The 17,625-nt window shown below is 47.1% G+C and overlaps 1 protein-coding gene across 1 annotated transcript in view; it reads right to left on the bottom strand.

Moving 5' to 3' along the window:
* Window positions 1-17,625, bottom strand: part of LOC106884743 — a 33,054-nt gene that overhangs the window by 10,721 nt on the left and 4,708 nt on the right. Inside the window, exons 4-8 of the mRNA XM_014936282.1 lie at window positions 15,843-16,012; window positions 8,736-8,931; window positions 5,236-5,330; window positions 3,709-3,829; window positions 424-641 (exon numbers count right to left, since the gene is read on the bottom strand). Coding sequence (XP_014791768.1) covers window positions 424-641; window positions 3,709-3,829; window positions 5,236-5,330; window positions 8,736-8,931; window positions 15,843-16,012 — 800 coding nt within the window. The remainder of the gene's footprint in view (window positions 1-423; window positions 642-3,708; window positions 3,830-5,235; window positions 5,331-8,735; window positions 8,932-15,842; window positions 16,013-17,625) is intronic.

The following is a 17,625-nucleotide window of genomic DNA, read 5'->3' as shown; positions in this document are numbered from 1 at the left end:
TCTTGGCCACCTGGGCACACTGCTGGCTCATGTTAAGCCTGCTGTCCACCAACACCCCCAGGTCCTTTTCTTCCGGGCAGCTCCAGCCACTCTGCCCCCAGCCTGTAGCGTTGCCTGGGGTTGTTGTGACCAAAATGCAGGACCTGGCACTTGGCCTTATTGAACCTCATCCCGTTGTCCTTGGCCCATTGATCCAGTCTGTCCAGGTCCCTCTGTAGAGCCTCCGACCCTCAAGCAGATCAACACTCCCACCTAGTTTGGTGTCATCTGCAAACTTACTGAGGGTGCATTCGATCCCCTTTGGTAATGCTGCTACCAAAGCCAGCCTGCTCAGAGCTGGCTCAGGTATCTCAGCACAGCGTGGCATGAAAAGGCTCCTCTTTTCTGCAAAGGAAGCAAAGCACGACTCCAGGCGTTTCGTACCTTTGCTGCGACGCTGCACTTTGCCCTGCTCAGTGTCTCGGAGACGCAGTGAGCCTGGGGGGCATCCAGGACGGTCAGGCGCGCTCCGGTCACCGTGAAATCTCTGCCAATAAGCCCATCGAGCAGCTCGACGTAAGGTGGGTGCTCAGAACCCCGAAGAATTATCCCCGGCAGCACCAGGCAAGTGGTTTGGCAGAGGGTATCAACCAACGGCCGATCTGATGGGGAAAGATCAAAACACAACAGATGCTTGTTTGATATCTTACCCCCCCCCCCAACTGTTAACCCTCCCAGCAATTCTTCCCTGACACAGACAAGTAACCAGGGGACGGGAGGCATCGCTCTACGGTTTGGGATGTTCGCAGACGCGATGGCTCGTCCTGAGCTGTCAAACCCCTGCACGTCTCCCTGTGTGTATCTGGAGATCACAAGACAGCAGTAGTGACCCCATTTCAGGAGTCAGACAAGGACAACTGGTTTGCTACAGGAGATGCTATTCCCTTTTAATTTCTTCCAGGCAAAGAAAGCTGTTAATCCAGCCGCTTTTATAATCCGAAATGTAATTCTGATCAGCATACATAAGACTTAATGTATTTTATATTTTCCTCATAATAAATCTGTCTGTCCATTAAGCAGCAGCTTTGTGATAATTATTTGCCGAAAGGAGAGGTTTCTTTGTGTGCAAGAGCTACCTCTAGTGTTCGAGAGGAGACCCTAAAGTGAGGGATGGCTCTGGTTTGCCGGAGGCGCTTACTACATTGTGCCTGACAGATCAGAGATCACGTGTACTTGCTTTTCCAGGACAGTAACTCTTTGAAATACATTTTCTGAGACGCAAACACGTCAGGGATGTACACTGGTTTCCTTTTTACTCTGCTTAAACATCTTCAAAGCAAAGAGATCCTCGTGCAGCAGGAAATCAGGGGCACATGTTTTGAGATTTGCTCCCAACGCTGTGCTGTGCAAAGCTTGCAGAATACCCATACTCTCTCCACAACAAGCATTTTATTTTATTTCATTTTATTTTAATTTCTGCAATCTGTTCAAAAAATCAAGAAGGATTTCGGTCGCAGCAGACCTGTGCTAGAGGCCTGATCCTTCCCCATCATGCAATAAGCCAATGGGGGAGAACACCCTGCCTTTCAGCAATAGCAACCCAGGATATTTTGGACTGGGAACACCTGGGAGTCTCCTCTCACCACAGCTTTGTGCTCTGAGCACAGCTAGAGCCAACATACCCCACCAGAAACACCACGATGTGATCACTTCTCCCAGAGGAGAAGGTCAGACAGCCACAGGCAGAACTGCCCGGTCATCTCCAAAGAGCTGCTGCCACAGACACGTGGTTGCCAAGCTCTTGTTTCAGGACTCCTACAACAGCTTGGGAACACCAGGGATGTCACCAGATGGGTCTCATCCTCACCACAGGCATCAGCCACGTCTTAAACCTTCCTGCAGCCAGTCTCCGATGTACGAGTGTGCAACGAAAGACACAGAGCTCACCTTTGAGGATTTGTGATTTTTGTAACGATCATGAAGCAGCCTCTACTCTGTCCTGGGGAGGCCCCATCTGGAGCACTGGCTCCAGTTCTGGGCTCCCCAGTTCCAGAAGGACAGGGAACTGCTGGGGAGAGCACAGAAAAGGGCTACAAAGATGATGATGGGACAAGAACATCTCTCTGGTGCGGAAAGGCTGAGGGACTTGGGTCTGTTTAGTCTGGAGAAGAGAAGACTGAGGGGGGATCTGATCAATGCTTATAAATACTTCAAGGGTGGGTGTCAGGAGGATGGGGCCAGGCTTTTTTCAGTGGTGCCCAGGGACAGGACAAGAGGGAACGGGCACAAACTTGAACACAGGAAGTTCCATCTCAACATGAGGAGGAACTTCTTTGCTGTGAGGGTGGCAGAGCCCTGGAAGAGGCTGCCCAGAGAGGTGGTGGAGTCTCCTTCTCTGGAGACATTCAAACCCCACCTGGACACGTTCCTGTGGGACCTGCTCTGGGTGACCCTGCTCTGGCAGGGAGTTGGACTGGATGATCTCCAGAGGTCCCTTCCAACCCCACATCACTCTGTCATTCTGTAGAGCATAGCCCAAAGCCAGCATAAGACAGTGGAAAGAATTCATTGATAATCAATTACCTTGGGAAAAATCCTCCTCCTACACAAAAGTGCCTTGGTGCCTACCAAGCAGCTGTCATTAAGGTGAAGACCTTGACTTGCCACCATCCTCCTTGCACTCATACGTGTGCTCTCCTGCAGCTGCTGGTACGGGGTCAATGCCCAAAAGCCCTGTATCTGTAAAGGTTTGAGGTGGGAGGCGACAGCCTGTAATCCTCTAGCATTTTTATCACAGTCTTTTGCCAGTCCACCAGGATCCTGTGGTTTTACTGCTGGCATTAACAACCACAGCCATCAGGTGTGGTGCAGGAACGTTTTCTCAGCTGCCCACCCCGCTGCTTGCCAACTCAAGCTCCAGGAAGGAGAATGACCCAGTTCCAAACACGTCTGCTCCCCAGTGACCACCACGGGGATGCATTACTGCTTGTTTATAAAGGCTTGGCATCAATCCACAGCATCCCAACGTGGAAGCAGCCCCATCTCCTGAGATAAGTGGTGCTGCATCACAGCCTGTGTCGCACACATGTGTGTCAAGTGAAATCAATAAAAAAGGCCCAGAGAAACTGGAGGCACCTGAGGGGACTGACAGGCTTTGATTTCAAACCAAATTCCAGCCAGCCATAACTGGAAGTCATTTTGAGCTGGCAGCTCTTCAGCAGCTGGTGGGAACTGAATGAGATCTCCAGCCTGTTCCTGAGAGTTAGGTGGCCACACTGGAGCCAAAAGCACTCCCGGCATAAATTGTTATTTATCTACTCACAGAACAAAACGTCTCGCAATTGCCCATCACTACGATGTCTTGGCCTCTGAATGGACACGTACACCACCGCGGCCAAGATGGTGGTGACACACATTGTGAAAGCCCAGCAGAGAAACATGCACCATTGCTTACACTGGCTGTTGACAGTGCTCGTTCTTCTGCTGGTGCCGAGGTCAGCACTTCTCAACAGCCCTATATTTAAGGGCTGGGAAGGGTGGAAAGGCCTGGGAGGTAACGAGTTAAACGCCTGGACTCCACCAGAGCTGTTCTTTGCAGCTCAGAGTTGTCTCTCCCTTCTGAAAGGACATCGATACCAAATCTTGCTGCCACCAGATGGTTCGTCTCGCTGTCCAATTAATCAATACCAGCCAGGATCTATACCAGGGTTGGGTTAGGCCTTTCCTTACCCAGGCTGTGTGGCTGCTCGGAGCCCAGCGAACGGCGTCGCCCTCCCGGCCCACGTTTTATGATCCTGCGCTGCCCGTTGATTTCCAAACCAACGATGGGGTCACGCTGCAAGTTATAGATCTGCAGGAGGGGAGGGGAGGGAGGGAGAGAAAAAACAAGCCATGTGAACGCCATGGCCTAATCAGGAAGGATAAGGCTTCTTCAGTATTGATTTGGGAAAGCTGGGAGGCTTTTGTTGGTGGTGTGTAATTACCAGCCTAGAAAACACCTGCTTGGCTAGAGATACAAGAGCATTTTGCAGGTGTTCTTTTTTTATGGAGGCTTCAGTACAGCGTCTTGTCATCCTTTTAAAGGGCCTACATCCAGAACATCTTTCTGCTCCCAGCTTTTCAAGGCCAGAAACTCAAGGACTGTGAGTGTCTGGCAACTTTATCCCTTGCCACACTGGTGTGTAGCGGCTCCATTCTGTTCATCATTCACCATCCATCCATCACATCCCTGCATCCCAGCACAGCCTGGGACTGAGCTGCAGAGGGAGGACATTCACATTAATGAAGCATATTACAGATGTGGCCAGCTGCTTCCAGCTCCAGAGCTAATCTCCTTGGACTACCTCAGCTGGGTCACCTCTGTGACATGTGGACATAGCAAGGCTCAAAAATTGCCATCCCGTCATTGGGCATAACCCAATCATTTCAAACTCTGATTTTGACAAGAAAAGGAATCACAGAATGGTTTGGGTTGGAAGGGGACCTTAAAGGTCATCAAGTTCCATCCCCCTGCCATGGGCAGGGACACCTCCCACTAGAGCAGGTTCCTCAAAGCCCTGTCCAGCCTGGGCTTGAACCCTTCCAGGGATGACATCCAAAGCTAGTTCAACAGGAAAAACTCATTGTTTTGTTTTAGCCATTAGCAAATTACAGTGGTTTGAATGGGAGACCAGCAGCTACATCCTGAGAAGGGCCAGATGAGCAGGAGCAGGTCACACCAGTAGTGGTAGCCTCCTCGGCACTGTGCAAGCCAAGAAGAATCCAAGTCTTTATGTCTCTCTCTGTGGGCAGGGAAGGATGCAGGCACCCAGCAGCTCTATAAAGTGCCTGTATTTTATAAGCATGAGGTGTCTTACATGAGACAGCCCCGCTCTTTAACAAGCTGGTTAAAAAACCCAGCTTTTGGGCCAGCTGTGTCTCAGCAGTCATGGGTGATTCTGCCATCCCTCCCAGTGACCTGCTTCCAAAGCGGTGTTGACTTTAACTGGGAACTTTGCCTCTAAAGCATGAGCCCTGAGCCCTCCTGAATTTCCAGCACAGGTCACTGAACAAACATATCTGTAAAAGCACTTTTCCACCCAGACTCTCTGGGTCAATACAAAGTTCACACATTGTGGTAGGAACATCCACAGGAGAAGGAAAACTCAGCAGCTGGGGAAATACAACAACAACAAAAAAGCATTATCTAAAGCATAATAGGAAAGAAGTCATGGGATGGCAGAGCAGGAAACTTCTCAGGAAAGGGCAGAATCCTACCTCTTCCTCCTCTAATGTCTGACACTCAGCGCAGCACAGCCCTTCTGGGAAAAACAGCTTCATATCCCGGACAGCTATTTGATAGGATTTGGAGCCTGAGAGATAAATACAATGAGAAGATTCTCTCAGGCCATGAATTAAACATTCTCTAGACTCACACTCTTCTTTCTGAGAGATTGATGATGTGCAACTTACTGAAGTAATTGCTTTAAAGGCCAGCTGTTCTGTACAGTAATAGCAAACATTTAAAACCATTATATTTAGAATAGTTCCATTGCCTTCTTGGTATTTTGATTCTGTCCTATTATCGCCCAGCTTGTTCTTCATGTAAACAAGACTCCTTCTATTTCCTAACAGTGCAGTCAAGGGAATTGTGTGAAGGAGCCTGTGAAACTCCAACCCCCTGTTGTTCTCCTGCTTCTGGATCACATTGGGCTGGTCTCACTGAATGGGAAGCAGCTACTAGTTAGTAAAAAACCTGTGCTTAATAACAATAACGTAAGTCTGGAATATGCTGGGGGCTCTGATTTACAACAGAAATCAGAATTAGCATGAGACATTGCTGCTAGCAGTAGATTTTTCTGCTCACCTGCAGTTACGAGAGGTAAATTGAGGCTGGAACAGATACAGAGAAAGAACGTGAGATCACGGAAGGAATGGAGAACCATCCAAAGAGTTAAAACTAAAAGACCTTGACTTGTTTGACCCAACATGACACCAGGCTGAGAAGGAATCCGATTTCTGATAAACACCTCAGGGTGGAAAAGGTCAGAGAAGAAAAAAGAATTACTTAAAATTAAAGTACAGGTACTGGCACAAGAACAAGTGGATACAATCTGTATATGACTATATTTAAGTTTGAAAATGTAAGAAGATTTCTAGTGTGATCCGAGCAGGATCTAGTGATCCGAGCAGTGAAGTTCTGTAACAACCACCCAACTGGGGTGGATGCTTACGGAAAGGAATACATTGATGGGGTTGTCCATGAGAGAATGAACGGTGCTCAGTGACTTGAGAGGTCCCTCCAGGCTTAACATGGGAATATTTCCCTATAAAGCAAGAGTGTTATAAAGCATTACTCAGATTGTTTTGAGATTTGTGGGTGGAAAATGCTAGAGAAGGAAAAGCTATTTCTATATAAGCGGAGTTCAGATAGATTGTCAACGTGCTGGCCTAGATCCATACTTCTGGGACACAAATACACAAAACGCAAATATCCTCTGAAATATTACCAGCTTTGCAGGCTACCCATTGAAAGAATCATATCTTACTGCTCTTAGAGCACTCAGCCCTGTTTGAACTTCATAATTCTAGGTATGGTACAGCCAAAGTCCTTAAGGCAGTAGTTTACGATCCCAACATTGCGTAAGTCACTGGAGCAGAAGTTGTGCTGGATTCTTTGTGTACCTCTATGTCAAATCTTCTGTGTTTAAATCATTGATGCTGTTACAGAGGACACAAACACTCCCAAAGCCAGCAATCTTTTACTCTCCCTTTGCCCAAGGTATAAGGCTGTCTAAGATGCGTGCTTAAGAGCTCTTTGGGTTCAAGATAAAGCACTGTACGATGACTTCATAGGACCCAGAAGAGATGGGGAGAGCGCAGGTTCCCCTCTGTAGCTGAGCCTCAGAGTATTAAAACTGCATTTTTTTGGTTCAACTGTATCACTAGAACCTGGTCTTCATCTTATTTTAATTTCCCCAGTCTCTCTGGGAGGAAACACACAGCTACAGTTTGCTCTGCTCCAACTAGAAATCCTCCTCGGCTGGAGAAAAACTGAGAAAACTTATTTCCTCCTAGGAAAGGAAGCAGGTCTTCCACAGCCCCCCAGATGGTTACTCATGCAATGATTAAGCTCTTCCTGCTTAACTTGTAGGTAAATGTTTCACCCTTAATGGGGGACAAGCTCTTGGAGGTGCAAAGAGGTTACGACCCCTGCTTAACTTGTAGGTAAATGTTTCACCCTTAATGGGGGACAAGCTCTTGGAGGTGCAAAGAGGTTACAACCCCTCCTTTGCTTAAGGACAGACACGTCCCTGGCAGAGCAGCTAGAGATGCTCTAACCATGCCATGGGTATCTTAAGTTTGGGGTATATTTTATGCATTCGTAGCCATGACTGATGAGTTCTCATTCTCAAGGCAACCTGGATACATAATCCATTAATCTTACGAGCAAAAGCAGCAGAGACTGATAGTGGAAAAGTATTGGCTGAAGAGCCCTGACCATTTCTTTTGTGTAGGTAGATGCTGCTCTTCAGTCGCTCCCACGGATGAGATGCTGTGAGTAATCATGGTGAGAGATCTCTCGGTTTAGTCTTGGTCCTAAAGATGATGATTGTATCTGACACAAAAAAAAAAAAGATTCTACATCAAGGGGCTGATTCTCTTCCCCAAGCTGTACACGGTGGCTCCTTCATTCCCTACCAGTTCTCCTTGGAAGACCACTTGATTTGGATGAAAAGAGGGAGTGATTTCACAGCACAGAATGCAATAGAAAAAGCCAAATAATCCGATGGATGGTGACAGGAAAGCTCTACTGGAACCTGAAGGCATACAGTGCCTGCTGGCTCACCCATGCCTATAGAAACTTGCTTTGTTATTTTTCTATTCCCCACATACAGCACAATCAGTACCACACTGAGGAAAACCACTCTTCATGGGCAGTGAACTAAGGATATTTAGTTCATCATGAATTTTTGAATTCTATCCTTCCCTCCTAATGGCAATAACCTCCAGCAACACCCTTGGTTCTCTACAGGCCAGTCTCCCCCAGCAATACTTCCCATTTTTTCCCATCCTTCACCCCCACCCTCGGCTATCTCCCATCCCACTCACCCTACACACCACCACATCCCAGTTCCTTCCCCGCTGGCAGACGAGCTGGGACTGGTTGAGGTTCAGCACACCGAAGACGCTGACAAACTGGTGTGTCCCTGCTGATGTGCCAGCTGGCAAGAGCCTCTCCGAAAGGAAAACAGCTGAGTTTACCTGCTTTCCTCAGTGACAGCAATTTTTGATCCCCTCTCTCTAGCCAGTCAATAACGTTTTGAGATGTTCCAGGAACTCAGTATCTCGGAGTCTTTTATCCCTCTGTGAGACCTGGTTGCAGTTGGCCAGTGGGTGAGGAAGTTACCAGGAGGGGGACTCGCAAGCAGACAGAAGACAGATGGGTTCTTGGGGATAATTACAAAATAACCAAGCTAAAAATACAAAATGACCAAGCATTGAAGAGATCAAAGGAAATCTGTTCTGATGAAAGACTGTTCTGGGCTGTTCTGGGAAGAAACCTTTTTTAAATATATCTTCTGGGAGAACATTTCAGAGCTTGAGATGTACTCAGCTCAGGCACCAAGAAAACAATGAAAGCTTTCTAGGGAATAATGGTCTCTACTGCCTGCCAAAGCTAGAACTTTACTGACAACACAGGAGGTAACGGTACATAATATATTTTTTTCATTAGCATGTCCAATCCTTCAGACCTTTCTGTTACAAAAACCTACCGTAAAATCCATTTTGGACTGTGCTGATGCCATACTGGGCCCTCCAGAGGAAGGGATCTTGTGCTTGGGCCAGTTTAGGGTCCTCTGGCCCCAGTAAATCTATCAGCTTCTTCACAGCATTGGGTCTCTGAAGACACAGCACGAGAGCGGTGCCTGAGGTAAGGTAGGAACAATGAGCTTCTAAAGCAGCAGGATCCTGAAAAGAAAGAAGAGAGATGGAACAGGTTGTGATGAACGGTGTTGGTGAGTGCTGGGTACATCCCAGTGTTCTTTTGGTCAAACCTGTCCCTTTTTGAAGCAAACATCTCCCGTTACTCCTTGTTTCCTCTCCTCTTTATAATATATGTGGTCTCTGCAGGCAGAGATTCCAGACTGGCCACCAAGCCAGGATTTGCTGTGCCATCCAGCAGGGACCAGGAGGTCCAGTCCCCACCCTGAGCCCACACAGAGCTGAAGAAAGAGTTAAGCCCTGAGTTTAAGGCACAGCAGCTCGTGGGTTTCATCCCCATGGCCATACATCAGCCAACGGTAGTTTTTACACATACAAACAACAGCAGCAGTAAGTTCCCAACTTCTTATAGTGTGAAGGGAAATAAAATCCTATTTCTAAAAGACAGAAAAGCCTCGTGCTGTGTCTTGTTCTGCACATCTGCACACACAAGGTACCGGAGGTGGAATTCATTCTTGGGGGAGCTAAGGACAAAACCAAATTGCCTCTCTGTAGTTTGCTGCTGGACTTTAGATTCATAGAATCATAGAATGGTTAGGGTTGGAAGGGACCTTAAAGATCATCTAGTTCCAACCCCCCTGCCCTGGGCAGGGACACCTCCCACTAGAGCAGGTTGTTCAAGGCCACATCCAGCCTGGCCTTGAACCCCTCCAGGGATGGGGCATCCACAACTTCCCTGGGCAACCTGTTCCAGGGTCTCACCACCCTCAGAGTAAAAAATTTCTTCCTGAGATCTAATCTGAATCTTTTTTCTTCCAATTTAAAACCATTTCCCCTTGTCCTATCATTACCCTTCCTGGCAAAGAGTCCCTCCCCAGCTCTTCTATAGGCACCTTCAGGTATTGAAAGGCCGCATTGATTCGTGCAATGTCCTTCGGCATGACATAGGGATGGGGTGGAACCAATGGACTTTAGCAGCACCAACAGGGTCATAAACGCTCTGGGATAAGGAGCCACATTTAATTCCTCTGCTGATCTAATCAGATGGATTACAAATACCACAACTTTCCTTTTGGAGTTCAGGAAAGGCAGGACCTTCACCCCCACCCTGCTGCTGCAGCCCAGCTTCTCCCAGAAGAATTTTGTACACTTGTTAGGATCGGGACCACAGAAATAGTGAGCTTAGAACAAGGAGGCTCAGTTCAGGGGGCTGAGAGAAGCCAGTTCACCCTCCTGCCTTTGCCACTCATGTGTTGTCTCCGTGACAGATTTCTCTACTTTTGCTTCTTTTTCCAAGTGTTGTCAGATCAACCCGTGACCACTCCTGAGCAGAGATGTTCCTCCTGTAGCTCTGCAGGTCACAGCACCCCAGGATCTTTATTTTAACGAAGGATGAGTGGCAATGACAACCAGCAGCCACTGCACCAGGGCAGAGAGTCCAATTTGTGGGCTGGAGACAGCCGGAAGGACTGAAAAGCACGGGGAAAGGTGGTGAGTGCCTGGGGCAGGAGGGTACCGAGGGGCAGCAGAGCTCTCACAGCCTCACTGCCTGCTTTAATTAAGTGAAACCTTGGAAAGCCAGGCTTGTTGGAGAAGTCTCCGCTGAGTACGAGGTCAGGGTGCCCCCAGCAGCCTCAGGCTGCTTCCTCCTGCCCTATTCATCTTCATAAAGCGACAGGAACATCCAGCTCTGCCTCCCTGCACTTCATGGGGCAGCAACAGCTGAGAAGCTCTGTGCCAGCACTGGACAGTCTGTACAGTACCAACAGCAGCATTTCCAGCTCACTGATTGAACCAACCCATGGTTATTTATTCCACACACACCCCCCCAATTTTGGAGGAAACGAAAACAAGGGGGAAAACCAGCATTTGATTCAGCTGAGTCACGTCGTTCAGCCCCCTAAAGGTTTTATTTTCTCTATTTTTTTATCTTCTAAAAGCACCAGGGTATGGCAATTCACTAGATAAAACATTTCCAAAAGAAAATCCGATCACTTCATTTAAAAATATGGAGATAAAATACTTCAAGGCCTCTTCTGTTTTTCTATCATACGAAACCATTCAGTGACTTTGACCCAAATCTTCTCACTTGCATTCCTCCAAAACTGCACTCCTGAGAAGCAGGCTATAAACTGAAAACCTCAGGCTCCATCCTGATATTCTCCCCTGTATTTGAAATTCCACAAGAAAGCTCTCCCCCGTTCTTAAATTGGTCAGTTAGAGGAGAGATTTGATACAAGGTGTGATATTTATCCATCCTCCCATCCCAGAGGGCACAGGAAGCGCTGGGATGCCAGTCACAGCCTGTGGTAAGGGCTCTGTTTAGATGAGGATGAAGCATTTCACTGCAAAATTCTGACATTTGTTGGGTTCTGTATAATAGAAAATAAAACCTTTTGGCTTGAAATTTTTTGTAATGTCAAAAAAATGTATATAATCCACTTTTCTAAGGGTCTTCTCTTTGGGAGATGACAAACAGCAATGACAACTTCACAAAAACTTTCAAAAGGACTGGACTTAACATATCGACATCCATCCATGTCAGAAACATAGAATCATAGAACGGTCTAGGTTGGAAGAGACCCTTGGGATCATCGAGTCCAACCATCTCCCCTACTCTACAAAGTCCTCCCCTACACCATGTCCCTCAGCACTGCATCTAAACGGCCCTTAAACACAGCCAGGGATGGTGACTCCACCCCCTCCCTGGGCAGCCTGTTCCAATGCCCGACCACTCTTTGGGTGAAAAATTCCTTCCTAATGTTCAGTCTAAACCTCCCCTGTTGGAGCTTGAAGCCGTTCCCTCTCGTTCTATTGTTAATTACCTGTGAGAAGAGACCAGCACCAACCTCTCTACAGTGTCCTTTCACGTAGTTGTAGAGAGTGATGAGGTCTCCCCTCAGCCTCCTCTTCCTCACACTAAACAGCCCCAGCTCCTTCAGCCGCTCCTCATACGATTTGTTTTCCAGCCCCCTCACCAGCTTCGTTGCCTCCTCTGCACTCGCTCCAGCACCTCCAGATCTCTCTTGGATTGAGGTGCCCAAAACTGGACACAATACTCGAGGTGTAGCCTCACCAGTGCAAAAGAAAAATGTTGAAAGACATAGTTTCTGTTAAATAGACCAGGATAAATGAAATTGCTTTGTTCTAGAGCTTCTAAACAGCACTTTTTGATCCACACAACAGAACTCTTTTGTCTCCGTTTCCTGTCTTTCAGTCGTTCGCTGCCGGCCGTGGGTTAGAGCCGAGGTGGTTTCTAATTGCTGCCGACAGTGTCAGTGAGTCAAGGTGACTTCTCTCCTTCTTCTGCTGGATCCTCACATCCACTCTGGGCTCCGCCGCCAAACGACGCCTTGGTTTCCATCCCGCCTCCGCTCCCTCCTCAGACCCCGTCCTCGCCGGTCCCCGCGCGGCTGCGGCGATGGCACACGTGGGGCTGGCTGGGACGCGGCGAGCGATTCCACTGATGCGCAGGGAGAGGAAGTTCCAGCTGTGAGCTGGCTCCCCAGGATTGAACGGGATTAAAAAGCGGCAAAATTCTCCTTCTGCCTCCACTGTTAGAATCACAAGGATGGTGGACAGCAAAATGACAATGAGCAAGCAGGGTGCTCTTGTGGCCAGGAGGCCAACGGAATCCTGGGCTGCATGGGGAAAAATGTGGCCAGCAAGTCAAGGGAGGTCATTCTCCCCCTCTGCTCTGCACTGGGGAGGCCACAACTGGAATCCTGCATCCAGTTCTGGGCTCCCCAGTTCAAGAGGGACAGGGAACTGCTGGAGAGAGTCCAGCGAAGGGCAACAAAGATGATTCAAGGACTGGAGCATCTCCCTTATGAGGAGAGGCTGAAAGAGCTGGGACTCTTTAGTCTGGAGAAGAGAAGGCTGAGGGGAGACCTCATTAATGCCTACAAGTATCTCAAGGGCGGGCTGAGGGAGGAGGGAACCAGGCTCTTTTCAGTAGTTGCCATGAGACGACAAGGGGCAATGGGCACTAGTTGGAACATAACGGGTTCCCCTTGAATATGAGGAAGAACTTTTTCAGGGGGAGGGTGACGGAGCCCTGGAACAGGCTGCCCAGGGAGGGTGTGGAGTCCCCTTCCTTGGAGATTTTCAAGCCCCGCCTGGATGCTCCTGAGTAACATGCTCTGACAAGCTCTAGGCAATCCTGCTTCAGCAGGGGAGTTGGACTAGATGATCTCTATGGTCCCTTCCACCTCTAAAAATTCAGTGAAATTCAGTGAAAGGTAGGACTGGAGGGAATCCGTCGAGTTACTGAGCGCAGCGACCTGCCACTGCAGGTGATCCTATCAGGTAATGCCCAACACAACAATCAGATCCCACTCTAAAAATCAGGGTTTGTAGATAACAGCCAAAAGTGCGCATCTCTGCAGGGCTGGATCTGCTGGATAAGCATGGAAAGGAGATAAAGGGCAGAATTCCCTCCGGGAGCAGTTGCTTCCCACAGTCTGAACACCATCAGGTCATGCTAAGAGCTGAGAAAATAATGTCAGCTCTATAGCTCTATTTACCTGGCCTTTTTTTTTTTTTTTAATTATTATTAGACTTCAGATAAAAAGTATTATCACGCTCCCGTGATTTGATAACCTCAGCAAACAGCAGAGCAATCCATCACTCATTGGATGCCAAAGGCCAAAAGCTACTTAGAAGCTGAACATTAGTATTTAAGCTGAAAAAGCAATCATGTCTGAAATCATGTTGCTGAGGATTTTTGTCGATGGGCATGTAAATAATACATTTGAAAGAGGAAGGAGATGGACCAAAATAAACCCCAAACCTGCTGTCAAATACTACGTGCACAAAACTGCCGTATCCCAGGGCACGTGGGGGTTTTCTAGAGAATTTTGGAGATGGAGTTTGGATCAGGCTGCAGGTGAGGGGGAGATAAAAAAACTGGACAAAATTTCTAGAATGGTCAGAGACACTGGCTCCATCTTCTTCAAAAGGAGATGCTAAATTTCAGTGATTTCCCCCCATATTAAGAGTCATTTCAAAGACAGCACTGTAACCCTTTGTCCCCTAAACTGAGAAACAGATCGACAGCGAACATCGCTCCAATTCAAATGCTTGATAAGAAAAATTCAGCTGTGAAAAATAGTTCTGCCTCCACCAGCTGCCATTGTAACACTTACAAGCCAGATTTTCCAACTAAGCTGGTCCCTGAAGCACACTGAGGCTTTTTGAAAATCTACCTACTTATCCTGGGAGCTCAGCCTTTTCCAGCCCTCAGCAGAGAGAGGCTCTCAGATGTCTTCTAAAAACGAGAAGGAGCCCCCATACAGCAGAAAGCATTTCCCACTGTCCCTTCCCCCTTGCCAAAGGCACTCCATTATCTCTGCTTTCTCACTTTCAAAACCTGATTTTCTTTTTTTTTTTGTCCACGAACAAAAACCCAACAGTCTGTAATTTTTAAACTCATTAGTCACCAGCTCTTCAAGGAAACTAAATCAATGCTCAACAGCTGCTCTAGTGTGTTAGAGGACTCCAAAAACAAGTCAGAAAAAAAAAAAAGTCATGGAATAAAACCTCTCTTTCAAATTTTCCCCGCTTATACCTACATCACTTCCCGAGGCAGACATTTGGATTTTTTTAAAAATGTTTTCTGTTTCAGATGATCAACTAAACTTTTTTGTATTTAGCTGTATGATTAAAAACCATATTCACAGAATGGTTTGGGTTGGAAGGGACCATAAAGCCCTCCCAGTGCCACCCCCTGCCCTGGGCAGGGACACCTCCCACCACACCACGTTGCTCCAAGCCCCCTCCAACCTGCCCTTCAACCCCTCCAGGGATGGGGCAGCCACAACACATATTGGAAAGGGCTTCCCCATCAACTCCAATACCCCTATATCCCTCTGACCAGTGGTCTGTAAATATTTAAAAATCAAATGTTTTTCCTCCGTTATTTTGCCATCATGCAGAAGGTATTAATTGTTCCTGATTGATGGTTATGATAGAGCACTGGCCTGGAATGTTCCTGTCTTCTTCTGGAAGACTCTATCAAGAATTTCTACAGGAGAGTGCAATAAACTCACCCAACTTAAACCAAGAGTAATACCAATTATGAAGGCTTGTTTTCTGTAAAAGGTAATTGGTTAAATGTCTTCAGGAAAGCAATCAAATAACGAGGATTTCTTTCTCATGCCAAGAGGAAAAAAAAAAAAAGAAAAGGAAACCTAGCTCCTCTAAAATGCTCAGCTTTCAGTCTCCTGGCTTTCACAGTATCCTTACACTCATCTCAGGGTATTTCAGATTGGGAAAAAAAGAATTTCTTATGCTATAAAAGAGCAGAAACACAAATCTCTTTTTAGCTAACACCCCAAGATTTAAGAACCCTCTTCCTTGTCTGTTAAACATTAGAAATGACATTAGCTTTCATTTTCTCTCTTTGCAGGTCGTTTTTACAGACTCCTGGAACAGAGACTGAGCTGTACCTGGAATATAATATAAGGTGTATTCTCTGACAGTGCAAGGGATGTTTTCCAGCTCCCAGGTTTAACCATGTAAGAAGGGAACCCAGGCACACGTGCAGGGGGTGCTCCTGGAATGTGCCCTACCTCCAGTGACCTTGGGAAGCCAGAGAGGACCCCAGTTTTGCAGTAAACCAGTCAGCATCGTAAATCAGCAACTAAACTGGTTCCTGGGAGGTCTGTCTTGCCCGTATCCTCCAAAGTTTTGTTTTTAGAGAAACCAGGTCTGCTTCTTTATGGCATATGATAAAAGGAACCGCCAGCACATCAGCTTTCTTTGTGTCTGAGAGGGCTGCAGATGGGATTGTTCTATATAGCTCACTTCTAACAACTGCTCACAAAGCCCGGGTGGGGATTGCTGTGTTTTTCCAGGAATGGATTATTCACTAGCTAACAGATTTCCCCACGCTAAACCTTAAGTGCAGCCACAGAACTGCCAGTTTCTTAACAAACCTGCTTCACTTCAGAAGAAAGGAGCCCTAAGGCAACGTCTGCTTCCAGGTTGATGTGTTTCATCCCAACCACACGGAATTTTTCTAGGTCAAGTTTCCGGAGGATCCTCGCAAAACTATGACTCCAGGCGCCGGGTTTGATCAGCAGCACCGTGCAAAGGATCTGGGCTCCTGTAACAAAGCACATTCACTGAAACCCAAAGCTGCTCCTAAAAACCCAGGTAAAACACCCAGCGGTGTTTGTTTACCAGCCTGGACAGACATCTGTAGAAGGGGGTTGCCTAAAAGCTGGCGTGAAGTTCATGAAAATTTCAACAAAACAAGTCTGCTAAAAAACCTGTGCGTACAGGATTTTGTTTTGTTTGATTTTTTTTGTTTAAAAATATATCTAAAACAGTCTAGGCTTGTAGATTATTTTTTTTGGCAAGAAATCTGCTCGGAGTCCAAAAAGTTTATCTGGCAGGTTGGTAGGAGTCAATCCTTTATATTATATATTAATTTTTTAAGAGAGATAAAATATTCCCTTTTACATTTTTCTTTTGAACTGTAGCGATTATGTGCTATAATCCTTAAGGCACCCACTAAGATCTTCTTCCTCCGAGTTTATCAGTTAGAGCTATGTTTCAGGGACGCGCTGACGAGTATGACAGGTCCCAATTAACGTGATAAACCCATTATGACTAGAATTGTGTTTACTAGAACTGAAAGTTCAGCACAAACTTCTTGCTCCTGACAAAGCTCTCCCAGCTGAGCCGCCAGCCCCGAGGAAGAGAAAACAAGGCAGAGCACGAGAGTTTCGCTGTCTGGTGAGACAAAATGGATTAAAAGGCAGAAAATACATACATTTCCTTTTTAAATGACAGCATTTTCAAATTATTAGTTTTCCTAAAGTACCTTATTACTAAGAGTATAGTTAAGATTTGAGCCTAATAACATCTTTCGAAGATTTATTGGCAAGTGTGGTGTGGGAACCAGTTACCTGCTGGTGCCTACCCCTGCCAATGAGCATGAGGTAGGAGCACTGCAAGGCTGCTGAAATGGATCCGTGATTATTTGTTTGGCTACAGAAAACGTCATTTTTGTGTTTCCTCTACACCCCACTGCTAATCATACAGATGTCAATGCCACGAAGCGTCAACGGTGCTACGTAGAACGGAAGGCACCGCGTCGGTCTCCAACAGCGAGGAGCACGGTGCTGATTCACGGCAGAGAAACGGGGGATCAAAAAAGGAAATTTAACCCTTATCGTGTAGGGAGCCCTCTCCTTAAAGATCTGCTATTTTTTTTTACACCTCATTCTTGAAGGGAAAGGTTGAAATGCCATAGCAACAGCCTGCAAGCGCGGGAGCGTCCCCTCAGCCGCTCACAACACGCACCACGGCAATCTCCGCTCCCCACTTACATAAACGTTCGATGTCCTCAAGATGTTTTACTCACCATCTGCTCTGTTTCTGGGCAAACAGTCTCCTTCTTGTGCTGCGTGAATCACTACACGCTGCATATTTATCTACTTTAGACACTTCAGGAGGGATTTGTCACTTTGCCACACCTTGGTCCGGCCAAAGGCAAGTGTTGAAAACAGGTGGGGACACCTTGTCACCTCGGGTTGGTTTCCTCTCCCCAGGGATTATAAGTGACAACAGTGGGAGAAAATCCTGCTGTCTGTCAACAGAACAGACTCCACGGATGGTGAATAACCGGCGGTGCCTGCTTGGCAGCCCTCAAACACTCCCCATTTCCATCTCCAGTTCCAACTCCTTTGTGGCCTTTCTGGGTTTGCCCAA

This window comes from Calidris pugnax, unplaced genomic scaffold (assembly GCF_001431845.1).
Source record: "Calidris pugnax isolate Ruff unplaced genomic scaffold, ASM143184v1 scaffold17, whole genome shotgun sequence".
Taxonomy (NCBI): domain Eukaryota; kingdom Metazoa; phylum Chordata; class Aves; order Charadriiformes; family Scolopacidae; genus Calidris; species Calidris pugnax.
The sequence above is the reverse complement of the archived record's forward strand: the minus strand, read 5'-3'. Positions and strand labels throughout refer to the sequence as shown.